This window comes from Hippichthys cyanospilos, chromosome 18 (genome assembly GCF_059441005.1).
Source record: "Hippichthys cyanospilos isolate Australia breed blue-spotted pipefish chromosome 18, RoL_Hcya_1.0, whole genome shotgun sequence".
NCBI classification, from domain to species: domain Eukaryota; kingdom Metazoa; phylum Chordata; class Actinopteri; order Syngnathiformes; family Syngnathidae; genus Hippichthys; species Hippichthys cyanospilos.
In genome coordinates, this window is record NC_142386.1 from 1,986,560 (window position 1) to 2,003,768 (window position 17,209).

The following is a 17,209-nucleotide window of genomic DNA, read 5'->3' on the forward strand; positions in this document are numbered from 1 at the left end:
ACAGTCGCCTTTATCTGATTGCAAACTTTGCTCTCGTCATCGGAATTACACAAACACACCTTCGTCTGTGCTTTCCGTCTAAAAGTGTTTTTCCACACACGCCACATGAGGATTTTTTTCCTTAAAGGTTTCAGTGCTCGAGAGACCGTATTTCTTGTAAAATGATATATTTTTACCCAATTAAAAATGTTTGTCTTTTTTTCTCGTTGAAACAGCTCCCCCATAAAAAAAAAACATTTTTTGTCTTATATTGCACTTTTTGTGATCTGTTTCTCTCTCGAAATGAAATGGTTTTCCTCGCGAGTGGCATTATTTCCTGTTTTTCTTTTGAAAAGACTAACCAGAAGTGAACGTGCGCCAGCCGAATGAAATAAAACAGTAAACTGTGGTTACCATAACTCATGTGGCCTTTGTACGGGGCGCGCCGTTTATAACTCACGTTGATAACTCACGTTTGATAAAATGTCACATTTACGCTGACAACAACAGTGTTCCATCCCCAATACATCTCGATGACCAAACAGATATGAACAATTATAAATGAAGATTGAAAAACATCACATTCTTAGAAAGCTAAATTAAATAAAAACAAGGTGAACCACTATTGTTGATTCCTAGCTGCTAATAAATTTTGTCACAATCTTCCCAATCATGTTGGGGAAAAAAACGTTTCCTCTTGGTAGAACAAATTTATTATTCCGGTGAAGAAAACATGGGGTAAAATTATAATTCGAGAAGTTAGACGCGCTGCTGAATCCTGAAGTCGATTCCTTAGAAGTCCGCTAGAGGTCGCACCACCCCAATGCCCTGGGCAACAACAACAACAAAATTATGTGTGGAGCGTGTAACAATCAATTTCAAACAATCAGGAATTTGTGAATTCTATTGGCTGAAAAACAATTGGCCCTATGTGAAAATGGTTAGTTTTGGGCATTGCGTGTCGGCAGAGTGTGCGATTGGCAATAAAACAAAAGAAACAACTAAGGCAGCAACTAAACACATGAAGCCACCTAAGCATTTTCACTTGACTGCCAGAAACTGGGCAAACGGACTCGGCATGAAGATCCAGCAAAACGTCACAAAAAGGCCGAAACAGATGAAAAGTGACAGAAAGCCAGCCAGCCATTTTGTTTTGAATCTGCCATTTCGGGGTCAAGATGGTCATTTCCAGGCCTCGGATATTTTGTCATCCACCGCGCTGCCGAGACACAAGACTTGCTGTATTTGAATTTGCAAACAGCCGCGGCCCGTTTTGTCGCCATCATTTGACCGACTCGCTCAGCATCCTCCACGGCAGGTGTCCTGCCCTCCGGCCGAGGTGCGCCCCTAGCGACACGTTGACGAGCACCCGACGCCAGCCAATCGGCGGCGTCCTTAGTGCCAGTTCCCTGAGCGGAAGTCGCCGATTGGTTGTCAGGGGCGCGGCCCGGGCCATCTCGCAGCTGCGTGCTAATCGGTGCGCTTGTGCCGTCAGCCGGACGGACGGACCGACGGACGGATGAAAACAAGCCGGAGCGACCCCTCGGAAACAGGCTGAATAGCTGTCGCCGGATGGCCCAGTGAGCGCTCGCGCTAGCGCTCGCGCTCGCCGTCGCTCTCGAGCTCGACGACCAGGAGAAAGAAGGTACATTTGGAATTGCGTTCGCGTCGTGTCGGCGTGTTTCTGATGGAGGATGTGACGACCGCCGGCCGGGCTTCCCACTAGCTCCGTTGCTAAAACACAGCTTCGCCCGAGGCTGCTCACGTTCACAAAAGAGAGCACTTTGAATCATCGAAGACACCTGCGCGGCGAATAAAGCATCGGGAGGAAGGAAAATTGAGCGATAACGGACTCGGTGACGAAAAGCTTGACGAATTTGGATTGCTAATTGCTAATGTGAGCGGAGATCAAGATGAATCAGACGTGAAAGGAGTGAAACGATTCATTTGCGGTGTTGATTAGTCTTACGTAAATAATGACCCCTGACCCTTCCCTACTTTAAACGAAAGAGAGAAAGAAAGAAAAAGCTAGATAGATGGACAGATAGATGGATAGATAGACAGACGTTCTACGTACACGGTTCTCAAATGTGTGAATGCATCCCGGGGCTAAGTAAAGCAAGAGAGGGGTAAAGAGGCTTTTTACTGCCTTCCGTACACGTTTCTTTTCAAATTAGGGGCAAATGAATTGGAAGGTGAAGCGACTTGATGCTAAATACCGTCAACGTTTGCAGAAGTTGTATTCCTTTGTTTTAAGTCTTGTACCGACGCACGTTGTCGTTAGTGATGCAGTTTTCCAGCAATGAAACGGACGGTGTTACCGAACGTATCTTCTGGAGTTGCTGAATACAATATGTCTGCAGGGGTTCCTGAGCCTGGTCTTCAAAGCCCCTATCCGGAAAATTGAACAAAAAAGTGTACACAAATGTTTTGCCAGTGAATCATTGCAGTATAACAATAAGTCACTTCATGTTCATGAACAACTTTTGCCACATTATGTTGAATCGTTTCTAATACGTCAAACGCCACCAGCTTGTGGGAGAAAGAGTACCCCCCCCCCCCCATGCACACACACACCACCACCACCAGGTTGTGAACTCACCCATCTTCACTCATTGTCATCATTGTTGCCATGGATACCACCTGGCGTACGCAGCCTGGTCTTTCCGCCTGGCAAGTGTGCACACACAGTCCTTGGAATTCACTCAGTCAGGTGCTGAAAATGTAAGCACGTTTATTGGGGGGGGGGGAGTGTCATTCTGGCTATTTGTCGGTCGTTGATGTACTTCACATTGCCGGTGTTTTTCTCAGAGGACCTTTGACCTTGACAATAACAAACGTGATAATATAACGCACTGAAGGGGGCACCATTGCCGTGCGCAGAGTTGGCGTCTGCTAGCTGCTGCTACACAAGGAGGGATTTGCAAGCTCAAACCACCCCCCCCTCCCAAAAAAAAAAAAAAAGAAAAACCCTTAGCACCTGTCCCCCACACAGCAAGAGGACACAAAAACGCTTTTGTTGAAGACTCATCAGAAACCTGTTGAGCAAGACTGTTCACGCTACGGCCTGACTTCTTTGGCTTAGCTTCGTTATGAGCTTCACGGGACCATTACGTCAACTGAATGAAAGGCAGTTAAAAAAAAAAAAAAAAAATCAACAACTGCTGATGAAGCAACTGTCATCGTGGCAGCAGCCCAATCTCCTCCGATCTGCCCCCCCCCAGCGACCGTCTGTAAAATAAAAAAAAAAAAGGATATGGAAATCAGAAACAAATGGATTACCCCCAGTGAAGTTTTTTGACCTTCTGGCGTACGACATGCTGACTAATCAGGTGGCGCCGAGTGACGCAAAGCAATCAAAGGCAGCCTGATTATAGAGTACGCTTGCTTAATTGTCAGTTGGCCAACAGGAGTATAAAATAATAATCACGGTAATCATAATAACAAGTTTGCAGCGTCTCAGCCTTGTACCGCCGCACGGCATTTTTTTGCCGAACCCAATTGTTGATTCCGTAACGTCCAAATTGCCGTCTTCAGCGAATCAGAGACGTTTTTTAAATTTCATTTAGAGATTTGATTTATTTTCAAGCGTTAGTGTAAAGGAGGGTCAGAAAATGGAATGAATCTTGTCCAGCATTCTGCGACTTTTGCGAAACGCCGATTTCACGCTTGAAGCTCATTTGTAAATGTTCCGTTTTTAAAGCGACCAAATGAAACAAAAGAATTTTATCGCCCAGCCTCAATTCCGAGTGTTTATTTGGTTATTTTTGATTCTTTCCAGGGAGAATCATTTCCGTGCTCACGATTCCGATCCCGCTTATGATAGAAGCCAAAAAGACGCAACGTACGCTTGTAATCATCACGTTCTAAGAATGATTTCAACGTTGATCATTATGATAAAAATTCACATCCATCAAAGTATTTTCCTGTAATGCTTTCCTCCGAATTCAGCTGAAACGTGAAGCGACTTGTTTTCACACATTGGGCCTCTTGGGTGTGACACTCGACGGAGGCGATGTCATGACAATGGTGGCATCAACAGCCAAAAGCTTCCCCAGGGGTTAGCTTTTCTTTGGAGAAACAGAACCAGATACTTTTTTTTTAAATGAGTGTTACAAAGAAGGCTTTCCGCAAACTTTTTTTTTTGTGCTAAATTGGGAAGTGCTGAAGGGATGAGTACCGCTTCTTATTTTTAGGACTGAGTGTCATTTATTTCTGATTCGAAGAGAGCTGGGAAGCAGCTTTTTCCTTCAAAACACTTTAAGTTTGGAATTCATACCCGGACTTCCCGTATCCATGAGAGGAATTGTCTCGGCTTGAATTTTTTTTTTCTTTCTAAAAGCTACGCAATCATCAAGATAAAAAAAAAATCAACGTTGCGCGTTAAGGGCTTTTCCTGTTTGTGTTTGGCTCCGTCCCACCCACTTTGTTGAGGGGTGTGTCAAGCCCCAGTAACCCAACACCATGAAGACGTTTGAGGTTACTGTAACTGGCTAAACAGCCTGGACCAGTGAGCTGAAGGAACTCAAAGGCTTACTCACACCCACATGTTGTCTGGATGGAGCCTGCGCAGGCATGCCGGTCTAGCTCACTTGTGCGGGATGCACAAAACAGACGAGGAAGCAGGTGTTGAGAACCGGAGTTCTTCGCGTATGATCTCCGGGGGGGAAAAAAGAACCCTGAGAGAGAAGGAAAAAAAAGACGGCAAGTGGAAGAAGAATCGGCAAGGAGGGCCACCAAACATTTTCACCAATCAGCACGCGCCCTCGGAATTGGACCCCTCCCTCGTTCACCACCTGAGAGCCGAGGAAGCGCGATTGTGCCTCCGAGAGTTAGAAGCTTGGGAGCGACAACGACAGAAAAGATCTCGCCGGAAAACCGAGGACTCTTTGGACGACGAATCTTTTGAGTGACCGCGGTGACTTTTTTACTAGACGACATTTGAACCAAGGAGCTTCACGAGCATCACTTGGAGTTAAGTTTTCCTGAATGTTATTTTATATTTTTATATAGTCGCCTTTCCGCACATGCATCTTCTTCCTCCAAAGGATGTTTTAACGTCAAACTGTTAAAGCAAGGACTTGCTGGACAATGATGTCCCTGGAGGATTTCGGAAGCCTCGCCAGCCTCGGGGCCCAAAGCGGAATATCCGAATGCGCTGACAGCCTCTCGTTGAGAAGCCGAAGCCAAAGCCCGAGTCCGGATCAGGACCTGGACGATCAAAGCCAAAACCAGGATGGCATCGTCATGGAGCGTATCGCTTCATTGCCGCTGCCTTTGCACATGTACGACCCCATCGACTTCATCGGGAGGTTTTCCAAGTTCCAGTCCAGGTCCAGAAAGCGAACACGGATCATCGTAGGTATGGGATCACGCGCCGCTTCCCTTCACAAACCTTGACATTGAAATGGCCGAGGGCAAGGAGCACCTAAAAGTAGCAAAACATTCGCCTTCGTTTGATTCATTTGTCGTTTTTAAAATCGAAGATTTGAACTTTAGCTTACTCGTGAAATTGAGGTATTGAAAAAGTAGCAGAACGTTTTACAAACATGTTTACGATAGGCGCTGATTACTTTATTGTGTTATTGAAAGGGATTTATTCATCGTTTATAACCAGTAAGTTGAAAAATAAGGTTGATAAAGATCTCAACTGTGCAAGCAAAATAATTTAGTTGTCAAATTAATCACGGGCAAAATAGTTTTTTACTGCTAAAATGGTGATAGGAAATTAGCAAGTTATGCACAAACTATTTTCAAACTGATTGGAAGTCAGCGTTCATGATTTTTCTCTCAATATTTTCCATTGTATTTTTTTCATACCATTTAAATACACACTTGTTGGATCGACTTCTCATTAACATCATTTAAAATGATAATAATCACGAGTGACGGGAAAAAATGAGATTTTTACATTTTTTGGCCAGGTCGCCTAACCCAACCTAAAAGTCATCCACCATTCATGAAAGACCTCATTTGAATGGGCCGCACGCATGCAAATGTGCTGAAGCGGTCTTCGAAAATCAGAAGTCACCCCACGGGAGAGGTTTTATCGTCCGCCAAATCTTCTGCTACCTGTTTGAAGCCATTTGCGACTTGAGGACGCCCTGAAAAACTGACGCACACTCTCAACTAAGTTAGACTTCAGTGAGCCATGGTCACAAAAGTCCACCGTCTTCTTCCTGCCGTTGAACTGCTTACTTAGCAGGGCCGTGACAGAATGTCAGAGAGGTCGGCAGGTCTCTTTCGAAGGAATAAGAAAGTGCAAATTCATTAACGTCAGTTATTTTCCAACGTGCCGCCGCACAAAGCTCACGTGAGACGAGCGTGCGGCTCATTGCTGGGTTTCAGCCGTCACATAGCGCAGCGGGACTATCTGAGGTTATCGGTTGTCACTCTGGTGTCTGCTTGACACAGCTGGCTCAGACTGCCGTGAGGAATGTGTGTGTGTGTGTGTTTTGTCATCATCGACTGACTGTCAATTCCATTATGTCATTTTTTTTTCTCAGGCCCAGCTCACTTAACGTGTCATTGAAAAAAAAAAAAAGGTTGCTAGCATTCTGACTGCATGCTGTTGGGCTACATTTGAATCAGTTGTGTTGGTTGAAGGGAAACATCCAAAACAAGGCTGGATTGTTGCTTTCCAGGACCGGACTTGGTCAACCCTGTACCAGTGGCTGTCATTTCTATCTTTGCGATGCAATGTTAAGTGAGCCGGATGTTGCGATTTCTCACCGAACACAGCAGCAGTAGTAGTTGTATTCATGGTCTCCATCAGCCTTCGTTTGAAAATCTCGAGTCCGCCCTGTCCCAAAAGCGGTCTCGAGACCAAGTCCGTTCTTGAACACCGTTGTACAGAACACAACCTCGAACCGATTCCTCGAGCGTTGTCCCGAGTATTAGATTTAATGAAAAAAGCGTCACCTTAAACTGCAAAAGCCTCGAAAATCTAGAATGCGGGAGAAAAAAAAAACGCCTGGAGTTAAATCAATGAGTTAAAAATAAGACTCCGGTAAATGGCAAAATAGTGCAGCAGGTTAAATTACAAGCTCCAGTCTCTGGCCGTCTATCCCCCCCCTCCCAACCGGCCTCTAAGAGGATTGGCTGCTCTCATCTCCCGACGACATCTGCGTATCGCTGCCCTGAGAGAGCAAAACACAGAAGGGCTGGGTGTTGTTTCGCCGGCCAGATAGGAACACCGGCAGTACATTCCGCCACTATCCATCCGCAACGCCTCATACCTCCGTCGTCTGTCGCCGTGGCGACGTAGCCCCCGCAGCCATGGCGACCAGCCAGCAGGATTCCGGCTTCTTCGACATCAGCCTCAAGTCTCTGCTCAAGTCCTTCGGCGGTAGTGAGTAACGTGCGCGGATGACAGCTCCAAACGCGTATTTCCGCTCGGCGGTCTTGACCGGACCGTGTCACGCCGTTGAGCGGCTTTACGTAATGCGCTGACAGTGAATGAGGGGTGAGCCGAGGATACGGTCGCTACACCTCAGCACTTTGCTACGTTAATTGCGCGGCGCTTCGTTTGCATCACCGCGGCCCGGGTGATTAGAGCTAGGAAAAATGAACAAAATAGACAAAACCCAAATAGAAAATAACATTTTCATCCCGCAATATAAGACAACTGAAAGTATAACCAAAAGCGATTCAAACAAACTAAAGCAGGTGCCCTATCCACATCACCTCAGCGCCCTTGCTGTCCCAAGAAAGCCTCATCTCATCCCATCTCATCTCATCCCATCCCAGAAGCCAAACAGGGTCGGGATCTTATTACAAAGACGGATGAGGAAGTGCGCCGTAAGATTACCTAAAAGAACCGACAATGGGGTGGAATTTGGAAGGGCATATTAACCTTAAATAAGTCACCTTATCCGAAAAAGCAAGCTCGGACGGGTAGGATGGGTGGGGGGGGGGGGGGGGGGGGCAGACCCGGTACGATCTCAGAAGCAGTTCTATCACTTCAGCTTCACATCACAGCTTCACAGAAGAAAGCAAAAAAAATGTAAAGCTATGTCTGAAGGAATGAATGAAAAGTCAAATCCAATAACGAAAAAGCCAAGCTGAATAGCGCGACTTTCTCTATTTCCTCTTGAAATCGTGGCTGCCAGCTTTGAGCAAGGCGTCTCTCAGGTCTAGTCTCGGTTCGGTGGAGATAAGGCGTTTTGGCTCGCGAGGCCTCATCTGCGCGACGTGAAGATACCCGGCCATAGTTGCCTGTGACTTCACCATCAGCTTCCCGCCGTCATTTCCTTCTCCCTCTTCCTAGTGCCACCTAAACGTGTCACTGCTTGGCAGGAACCAGAAAAGCCAGCCGAATGGTCTCCTCGGCTGCCGAAACGGGCAAAGTTGCGAGTTGCGGTACTGATGTCGTGCATGTCCAAAGTTTTGTATCTAGAACACAGTCGTTCAAAGCTGTGGTTCCCAAACAGGGTTCCTCGCACCACGATTGGTCTTGGGAGTCGGTTGGCGTCGCCATTATTAGCGACTATTTTCGTCCGCCGCATTTGATTATAATTGCGGTTTCCTTGATACGTGACTTAATTCTGCATGTCTATATTTGCACGTGCGCACTTGTGTATGAGTAGTGTAGGGTAAAGGGGGGTGTCGGTGGGAGTGGTGCTCTAAAAATAGCTGGCCCCCCTCCTTGCTAGTGCTTCTCATAGAGCGGTGTTGAAATTCTTCTGGTCAATCTCCACAAGGGGACCGCGGACGCCACTCGGGGACGGTTTGAAAAACCTTCAGCAATACGGTACCAGTTGACTTTCCGCTCGCCGGCTGCGGATTCCGAAGCGGAGGCGGCGAGTTGAAGATGAAGCCGCAACTCGGAGACTGCTCTGAAGATTCGGATGTCTTTTTGGCGCTAGGCCAACTCTGATCCGGAGCTCGTTTGACCATTCCTCGCGCGCGACGGAAGCTGGGCTCGTATTTGCTTCGGCTCGGCTTAAATGCGCCGTCGTCGGACCCTTTGGACTTTCTTGAGCTTCCCTGTGAGATGATGGAGCTTTTCACCTTTAGCTTTGGTTAGCCGTGTCGGGCCGCGGGGATGGAAACTTATTTCTGATTCACTTATCCCCGGTCGGGATTTTCTACTTTTGGATCACCATGAAGTCTGTACTCTTGGAGCTTTAGGCGCCACCTGTCCCAGTCGTCCTCCATTTTCCCCCATTTCTCTCTCGATCCATCTTAGCACCTACACCATGGAAGTGCCAGCTAGGTGGAGCCGGGCGAGTGTCATTAGCTTCATCAAGGGTCTTGGTAAGCCCTGGGGGTGGGAGGATCATGTGAGCGCATGTTGTCCTGCTGACGTGAGCGATCATGTTTCCTGCCTGCCCGCCTGGGGGGGTTGAGCTGTTTAGCAATTAGTCTTCTCCCACCTCTACGCTATGGCTTGCAGCAAAGTTCGGAATTATATTGTGACCAAAAAAGGAAAAGCGTCACTATCTTTGAGCCATGCGTCATACTCGTAGCCTTTCTATGGCACAAAAAAATGGTTCCTGGTTTTAAACTTGTAAAACCCAGCCGACAGCCGCGTTGCACAAATATTGAAGTTTTAAGGACGTGAAGTTCTCGTCGCGGTTTTGTGGTACAAGTAGTCGTATTTAACGCGTTTGCTGGAATGACGCCGAGCTAAAAATGTTCATACGCATTGAGCTCCAAAAAATAAAATGAGTTAACATCTTGCAAAGGGGTCAATTTAACAGCTGCACAAACCCTCGTACGGTCCCTCAAATATATTCCGGGGTGTTTGTTCCCCCATTTCAGAACCGCTCTTCATGACGAACCCCGTGAGGTTGCATGTCTGGGTAAAACGAATGTCGGAGGAAACAAAAGCTAACAACATGTCCTGGCCTTTTTTGCAGCCTCTCCGGTGGGACTGAAGCCACCCGTCCCGCCCGTCACAGCAAGCCTGGGAGAAAGAAAAGGTCCTGTCATCATGGCGCCCATCAACGTGGACCCGGAGAGCAAGCCGGGCGAGTTCGTCCTCAAGAGCCTTTTTGCCAACTTCACGCTGCTCTCCGAGCGCAAGATCCGCATCATCATGGCGGAGCCGCTGGTGAGCCGTTCCGCATCTATATAGAAAGATAGAGTGGCTTTTTACAGCAGGAAGCGTGGATCAATGTACAGTACTTTCACATTTACGCAGACCACGCAACATCTCTATCCGCTTATCACGTGCCCGACTAGTCGGGACTTGAGTGAAAAACGCACATTCGAACGTCCCTAAATCAAATCTAGGAAGTGAAGACGAAACATTTTTCACGTATAGGAGAAGCCGCTCAACAAGTCGCTGCAGAGGGGAGAGGATCCGCAGTTTGACCAGGTTTTGGCACGCGCAACAATGACATCAGCGCCAAGAGCGAGCGTGAAACCCGCCAGTCATGCCTCTCTCTCTCTCTCTCCGCTCGCTCCGTGTTTGTTTGTATTTGCAGCTGATAAGCAGCATGAGCTCCCTGGCAGAATACTGTCTGCCCTCCATCCTCAGGACGCTCTTCGACTGGTACAAGCGGCAGAACGGCCTGGAGGACGAATCGCACGAGTATCGACCGCGGGCCAACACCAAATCCAAAAAGTCAGTACTTTTTCGTTCCGGTCCCTTTTTAGAGCTCCTAAAAAAAGTCATAAATAAAAGTCACATTTTTTCATTCCAAAATTTTTCCTTCCTTTTTTGTTTTCAAAAAATTAGCGATGAAATTATTTCATAAGCCGAATGAATCCACGGATGAATTTGTTTTGCTTAAAAATGGCTACATAAGAGTGAGAGAATCATCTCATTTTATGCTATTCACTCATTTAATTTATTTAGTACCTTATTTAATACCAGCCATTTTCAAACCCTCCTTTGGCCTAAATTTACAAAAAAAAAACACACACACAAACATAAATCAAATAAGTACGTGTGATTGATTGCCTGGACTCTTAAAAAAAAAACTACAACAACAATTTTGGGATTCAATTTCATATAAATAAATAAATAAATCAAGCAAATTTAGGCATAAATGAACCCAACAAATATGACTCAAATCTTGATCTAGTATTTCCCTTGCGTGTGTTTCTCAGCGATGAACAGCAGAAGGACTACTTGCTGGAGCGGAGGGATCTGGCCATCGACTTCATCTTCTCCCTAGTGCTCATCGAAGTGTTGAAGCAGGTGAGTGCGGGCGCGTCTGCGACGGCGGCGCGCTTCACCTACCGTGGCCGTCTGCTCCCCCGCTCTTTCAGATCCCGCTGCATCCCCTTCTGGACGGACTCATTCAGGAAGTCATCAACTTAGCCTTCAAGCACTTCAAATATAAGGAAGGGTAAGAGAGCGTGGGCTATTTTCCAATATGTCTTCTTTATTTACATTAGCATTGAAGTAGCCAGTCAAAAAGAGGCAAACGAGGCAGTTAGCCCTCCGCTGTCAATCCGGTTTCAGTTCAGTTTGCCGACCAAAGAATCGAGACAATCGCGTCTCATCAGACGAGTGGGTTGCCGCGCTCATGCAAAGTGTGTCTCAGGTATCTGGGGCCCAACACCGGCAACATGCACATCGTGGCTGACCTCTACGCAGAAGTAGTGGGAGTGGTGGCCCAGTCAAGGTACTTCAGTCTTCACTTGTTTGCTCCGTATTCTTTATGGGGAACACGTCCGCGCATTTGTGCCGCCCCGCCGCGTTTTTTGTTTTCGCCTCTCACGACTGCCGCGCTACTGACCCCGCAGTCTAGCGTGCGCGCGCCCACATATGCACATTCCCTCTCGCGCGCATCCACACCCACCTCCACCCATCCTCCGCATGCCTTTCTAAAAATAGCCCGGCGGCGCCATGTTGATACACATCTCCCCGCGTTGTCCGTCACAAACATCACAAACTCAACAGTCGGGATGAAGAATTCCCAACATGACCAAAGTACAGTATGTTCAAACGTTACTGCGTATGCGGTATACCGGGGTGGCTCTAAAGTGTACGCGATATAGATCAGTGGTTCCCCAATGGTGAGATTTGGTACAGGTGGCGGCAAATGAAATTGAAAGCTGTTCAAATGAAGAGCAAATGATAGAGAACATGAAGCAGCTCATCGCATAATTGCGGTACACGATAATGACTTCTTTGCAAATCGTTGTATTGTATGCCTTTAATAAGTTCCATATGGATATTGACGCAAATATTTCACACTGGGTAAATTGTTGAAAAATTTGGAGAACCACTGCAAGAGACCATCAATCTGTTAATCCAACAGAATTGCGGACTTTTTTTTCTGTCTCTCTTCCAATCGTGCAGGTTCCCGGCCGTGAGGAAGAAGTTCATCTCGGAGCTGAAGGAACTGCGTCAGAAGGAGCAGAGCCCCTACGTCCTGCAGTCCACCATCAGCCTTATCATGGGACTCAAGTTCTTCCGCATCAAAATGTACCCGGTGGAGGACTTTGAGGCCTCTTTTCAGTTCATGCAGGTAACAATCAGAAATTCACCGTCCGCGTGGACCTTGATGCGGTGGAACTAACTTCTGGTGCCGCGTGCTTAGGAGTGCGCGCAGTATTTCCTGGAAGTGAAGGACAAAGACGTTAAACATTCGCTCGCCGGACTCTTTGTGGAGATCCTCGTACCCGTGGCTGCCGTAAGTGACCATTAGTGACAGTTGCTATGATTTATTTACTACCAACAATGGCTAGTTTTCCTCTATACGTCCCAGCAAAGTACAGTACCGGTCAAGGGTTTTGGGAACACCTTCAGATTCAAATGGTCAAGAAATTCGATTCCTAATGGACTGCTGTGAACTGAATGTCATTCCAGCTCATGAAGTGTAAATAAAGCAAAATACGACTTTGGAGAATACCAATGACATTTAAACTTTTTTTTTTTTTTTGCTAACCAAATAATTCAGATGGCTCAGTACTTCTTCACAATGTCAACAACTGAAGCCGGTCTGTCAAATTGGGTTATGGTTACCCCTGGAGCTACGTAAAGGCATTTTAGAAGGTTGGAACGGGATTTCTGCAGGCATCAGCAAATCTAATTGAATGCTTTTTAATGCCATGAGAAGAGCAGTATGTTTTTCTTTTCAAACTAAGAGCAAATGAATTGGAACATGAAGCACCTAATAGTGTTTTGGGTGAATTGATGTACCGAGATGTACCACGAGGAATGTTTCCCTACTTTAGACTGGTACCGTTTCACGACTGGTGAGGCAGATAAATAAAACCCTCTCCAATGAGATTGTAGGAAATCCAATTCAGCTCTTTGTGAGACCTTTCCTACCATAAAGTGTTTGCCTCGACTCAATAAAGGTTGGCAAACATTGACATAATCGGCAAATTTGACTTAATCTTCCGTTCCCCTCGCAGACGGTGAAGAACGAGGTGAATGTGCCGTGCCTTCGCAACTTTGTGGAGAGCTTGTACGACACCACCCTGGACCTGTCCTCCAGGAAGAAGCACTCACTGGTGAGACGCCTCCTCATTAGCAGCAATTTGTGCGGCCGCTTACCTCAATCTCAATTCTCGGCGGGGAGGAAATGGGAGGAGGAAGGTTGCCAAATGAGACTGCGGCAGGATAAACACATGCACGTTGACATGCGTGTCTTACGCAAGGGCTGCCACTGTTGAATGTTTTCTCAATCTGGTTATCCTGTCAATTATTCCAACCAATAATCAAGTAACCACAACCACACACCCCAATCATTTTACGTAATAATCTACCGGGAGTGGATAGCGATGCGAATGATTTTTATACATCGTTTCATATATATATCATCGTTTTCTCGAGGCGCTTATCCTCAAAAACGGTTTCAGGCTTGCTGGTGCCTATCCCAGCTGTCTATGGGCAGTTGGCGGGGGACGCCCCGAATCGTGAGCCAAACATTTGCGACTGGCTTCCGTTTACCGTAATAATGAAGGCAGATGTCTTCCCTCAGTGAGGCTTGGGTGTTCCGTGCTATCGTTCAACATCACTTAAGCATTTCTTTCACTTTCTATCAACAACTTGCCTGTCAACATTTGACATCTCTTCATAATTGCTAGTGTTGACAGAGATGTCACACGCCGATAACCGCTGACGACGCCCTTCTGCTAAGGCGGGGCGGCAGCAATTTTATTGTTCATCACCCATTGATGCATAAACCCTAAAAACAATTAGCCGAGCCGTATTTCTGCTGCAAATGGCCTTGTGGCTTTTGTGTGTGCGCCAGGCGCTGTATCCTCTGGTCACATGTCTACTGTGCGTCAGCCAGAAGCAGTTGTTCCTCAGCCGCTGGCACATTTTCCTCAACAACTGCCTGTCCAACCTCAAGGTAAAAAAAAAAAAAATCTCAACGTCTTTTGCGGGCTCGGATTACGATTAACAGTTCCTTTAAAAATCAGTTCTTTTGTAGTTTATTAATCATTCATCAAAAACGATGATTGGTTTCAATTTCTGATCAATTGTCGATTAATCAATGTACCTCAATGCAGAACAAAGACCCCAAGATGGCGCGCGTGGCACTGGAGTCGCTCTACCGTCTGCTGTGGGTTTACATGATCCGAATCAAGTGCGAGAGCAACACTGCGACACAAAGGTGAGCGATCACGCGCACACTTCCTTAAAGGAGACATCTTATGGTTACTGTTTGTAACGCCTTCCCCGATTTGTGCGCCTCCCCGCAGCCGCCTGACGTCCATCACCTCCACTCTCTTCCCCAAGGGGAGTCGCAGCGTTGTCCCCCGAGACATGCCGCTCAATATCTTCGTCAAGATCATCCAGTTTATCGCGCAGGTATTGTGTGGTATTTTCAAAGCTGACTATTGTAAGACCACCGTGAACACCTGTGACTTCTGTTTGTACTCAGGAGAGGCTGGACTTTGCTATGAAGGAGATTATATTTGATCTTCTAAGTGTGGGGAAGCCCGCCAAAGCCTTCGGCCTCAACCCAGAGGTATGACCGTCTTGGATTGATGCTTGCGAATTATACAAGAGCTATTGGACGTTTAGATCACTTTCATGCGTTAGCAAACAGGGCCTTGTCGTACCTTCTCCAAAAAGTGCGTTGCGACCAATAGAAAAAGTTGTTAGCACCGGTGCTAGCATTGCAAAAGTTAGTGTAGAGCTCTGCGGGGAACTTTAAGCAGAAAATACATTTTGTGAGGTTTTGATTCCGTCGACACTTAAACATTTAGTATACACTACGAAATAACATCAGTCATGGCTGTCATTTGGGTCTTGTTAATCACGTTGTGAAATCGACACGCGATGACTCCTTCTCCGTCCGATACCAGCGCATGAACATCGGACTGCGAGCCTTCCTGGTCATCGCCGACGCCCTGCAGCAGAAAGACGGCGAGCCTCCCATGCCCAACACGGGCGCCACGCTGCCCTCGGGCAACTCCCTGAAGAAGAAGAAGACCTACCTCAGCAAGACCCTGACGGAGGAGGAGGCCAAGCTCATCGGCATGTCCTTGTACTACTCGCAGGTGCGCAAGGCCCTGGATAGCATCCTCAGACACCTGGACAAGGAGGTGGGCCGCTGTATGATGCTCACCAGCGCGCAGATGCTCAACAAAGAACCCGAGGACATGATCACGTATGTCGCCCGCTCATTGGATAAAAATACGGAAGAGGATCAGGGCCGGTGATGCAGGCGAAATAATTGCTTGGCAAGATTCTCACGTTTTTACTTTCACTCATTAAATAGTCAGAATTCTGAGGTAAAAGTGAGAATCTCTTCACTGGCTCTAATCCAATTTAAAAGATTTCCTAAATACTGTATATTTCTTCTTGACTTTTCTTGTCCGGAAATCACAGGCATAAAATACAGTGGTATTCTTGAGATTGACATTCTTGTTTTCTTTGTAGCAAGCACCATTGCTTTTCATTTTTTACAGGGGGGAAAGGAAGCCAAAAATCGACCTGTTCCGGACATGCGTCGCCGCCGTTCCTCGCATCCTCCCCGACGGAATGTCCAAACCTGAGCTCATAGACCTTCTCTCACGGTAGCTGTCCGACTTTGTCCTATTTTGATTTTTCAACAGCTGTTTGTTTCTACATAAAACTTTGTTGGATCAACACTGCTGATATTGCTGTGTTCACGTTTGTGAAACTCATAAAACAATGCACGTTTCATGTCAATTGGAACTCAATGACTCAAGTGTCAACTTAGAGCGAGTAAAAAGGCGGTCGTCCTGCCCATGTTTTTTTGTTCTCGTGTCGTCCCTCCGCAGACTTACCGTCCACATGGACGACGAGCTGCGTCTTATTTCTCAGAACTCCCTTCAGAGCCTCTTGCTGGATTTCTGCGACTGGAGGGAAGACGTGCTCTTCGGTTACACGCACTTCCTGTTGCGTGAGGTCCAGGACACCCAGCAGGGTCTTCAGGATGCGTCGGTAAAGCTCCTGCTGCAGCTGCTCACTCAGTGGAGGCTGGCGCTGCAGCTTCAGGGAAAGATGCGAGGCGGCGTGGAGGTTGGTATTTCTTCTCCGAACCCGTTCTTTGGCCGTGTTCGGAATCGTGTACCGGTCCTCTACTCAGGCTGCTCTGCTATTCTTATTTAAGCCATTTTCATTTGGGCCGATAGAATAATCCCGAGGCCGATTATATGGCCCTTTAATCATTGGCTAAAAATAGTCTGCCATTTTGATGATTATTTTCACGTTTACCTTTATTATGAGTTTGCGGTTATTTGTCGAACAATCAGTCATTTTTGTTCTGCCAAAAATCGGCATTAGCCACAAAAATTCCATATCTCTCAGGTCCTAATGTTGATTGCAATGCAGAAACGGCGCATGTCTCTTCCTTAAATTAAGAGCAAATGAATTTGAACATGAAGCAACTCGTTGCTAAATTGTGTTGTCGAAACGCCTGTACCACACATCAAAATTTTTGATTTTGTTAAGTTTAAAGCAGCTGCGCATTGTTATTGGTGACGCAATTTTGAGGCAGATGAGCCAGAAATAAAATGGATTACATCATCTACTGCCCTACTCCATCCCCACTGTGTACTGGAAACGACTGAGAAGACAGCCTTCATTTTCATTTATTTCGTCCCGTCCGGTCACACAGGCAAGTCCCAGAATGTCGGAGCGAAGTCCGCACTGCTCGGTGCTCCACGCCGTGGAAGGCCTGGCTTTGCTGCTCCTCTGCTCGTGTCAGTTAAGCACCAGGAAGCTGGCGGTGGGCGTGCTGAGAGAGATCAGATGCCTGTTCGCCGCGCTCGGACACGCAGAGGTGCAACTCGGCTCGCCTCCTGGCTTTTCGTCCCTCACCCCTTTGCTTAAAGCGTT

At 46.9% G+C, this 17,209-nt stretch overlaps 1 protein-coding gene and 1 long non-coding RNA gene across 4 annotated transcripts in view; one reads left to right on the top strand and one right to left on the bottom strand.

The window, feature by feature from the left end:
* Positions 1–679: 679 nt before the first annotated feature.
* LOC148408381 (uncharacterized) lies at positions 680–7,398 on the bottom strand. Of its 3 annotated transcripts, none has more exons than XR_015868633.1 (7): positions 7,218–7,398; positions 6,712–7,118; positions 4,521–4,658; positions 2,766–3,210; positions 2,582–2,695; positions 2,199–2,370; positions 680–807 (listed from the first exon to the last, which is right to left on the bottom strand). It is a non-coding gene; the product is annotated as an uncharacterized LOC148408381 (long non-coding RNA). The 3 variants fall into 3 exon arrangements; XR_015868634.1 differs by having other exon boundaries at positions 709–2,370; positions 6,712–6,925; positions 7,023–7,118; XR_015868632.1 differs by having other exon boundaries at positions 709–2,370.
* The window catches only part of LOC148408382 (protein furry homolog), a 30,498-nt gene continuing 17,969 nt past the window's right edge, over positions 4,681–17,209 (top strand). The window contains 18 exon segments of the mRNA XM_088441501.1: positions 4,681–5,341; positions 9,843–10,036; positions 10,250–10,303; positions 10,413–10,552; positions 11,041–11,131; positions 11,203–11,282; positions 11,481–11,561; positions 12,242–12,410; positions 12,483–12,575; positions 13,303–13,401; positions 14,145–14,246; positions 14,407–14,510; positions 14,599–14,707; positions 14,781–14,867; positions 15,208–15,512; positions 15,814–15,921; positions 16,150–16,390; positions 16,989–17,153. Coding sequence (XP_088297627.1) covers positions 5,071–5,341; positions 9,843–10,036; positions 10,250–10,303; positions 10,413–10,552; positions 11,041–11,131; positions 11,203–11,282; positions 11,481–11,561; positions 12,242–12,410; positions 12,483–12,575; positions 13,303–13,401; positions 14,145–14,246; positions 14,407–14,510; positions 14,599–14,707; positions 14,781–14,867; positions 15,208–15,512; positions 15,814–15,921; positions 16,150–16,390; positions 16,989–17,153 — 2,493 coding nt within the window. The 5' untranslated portion in view covers positions 4,681–5,070.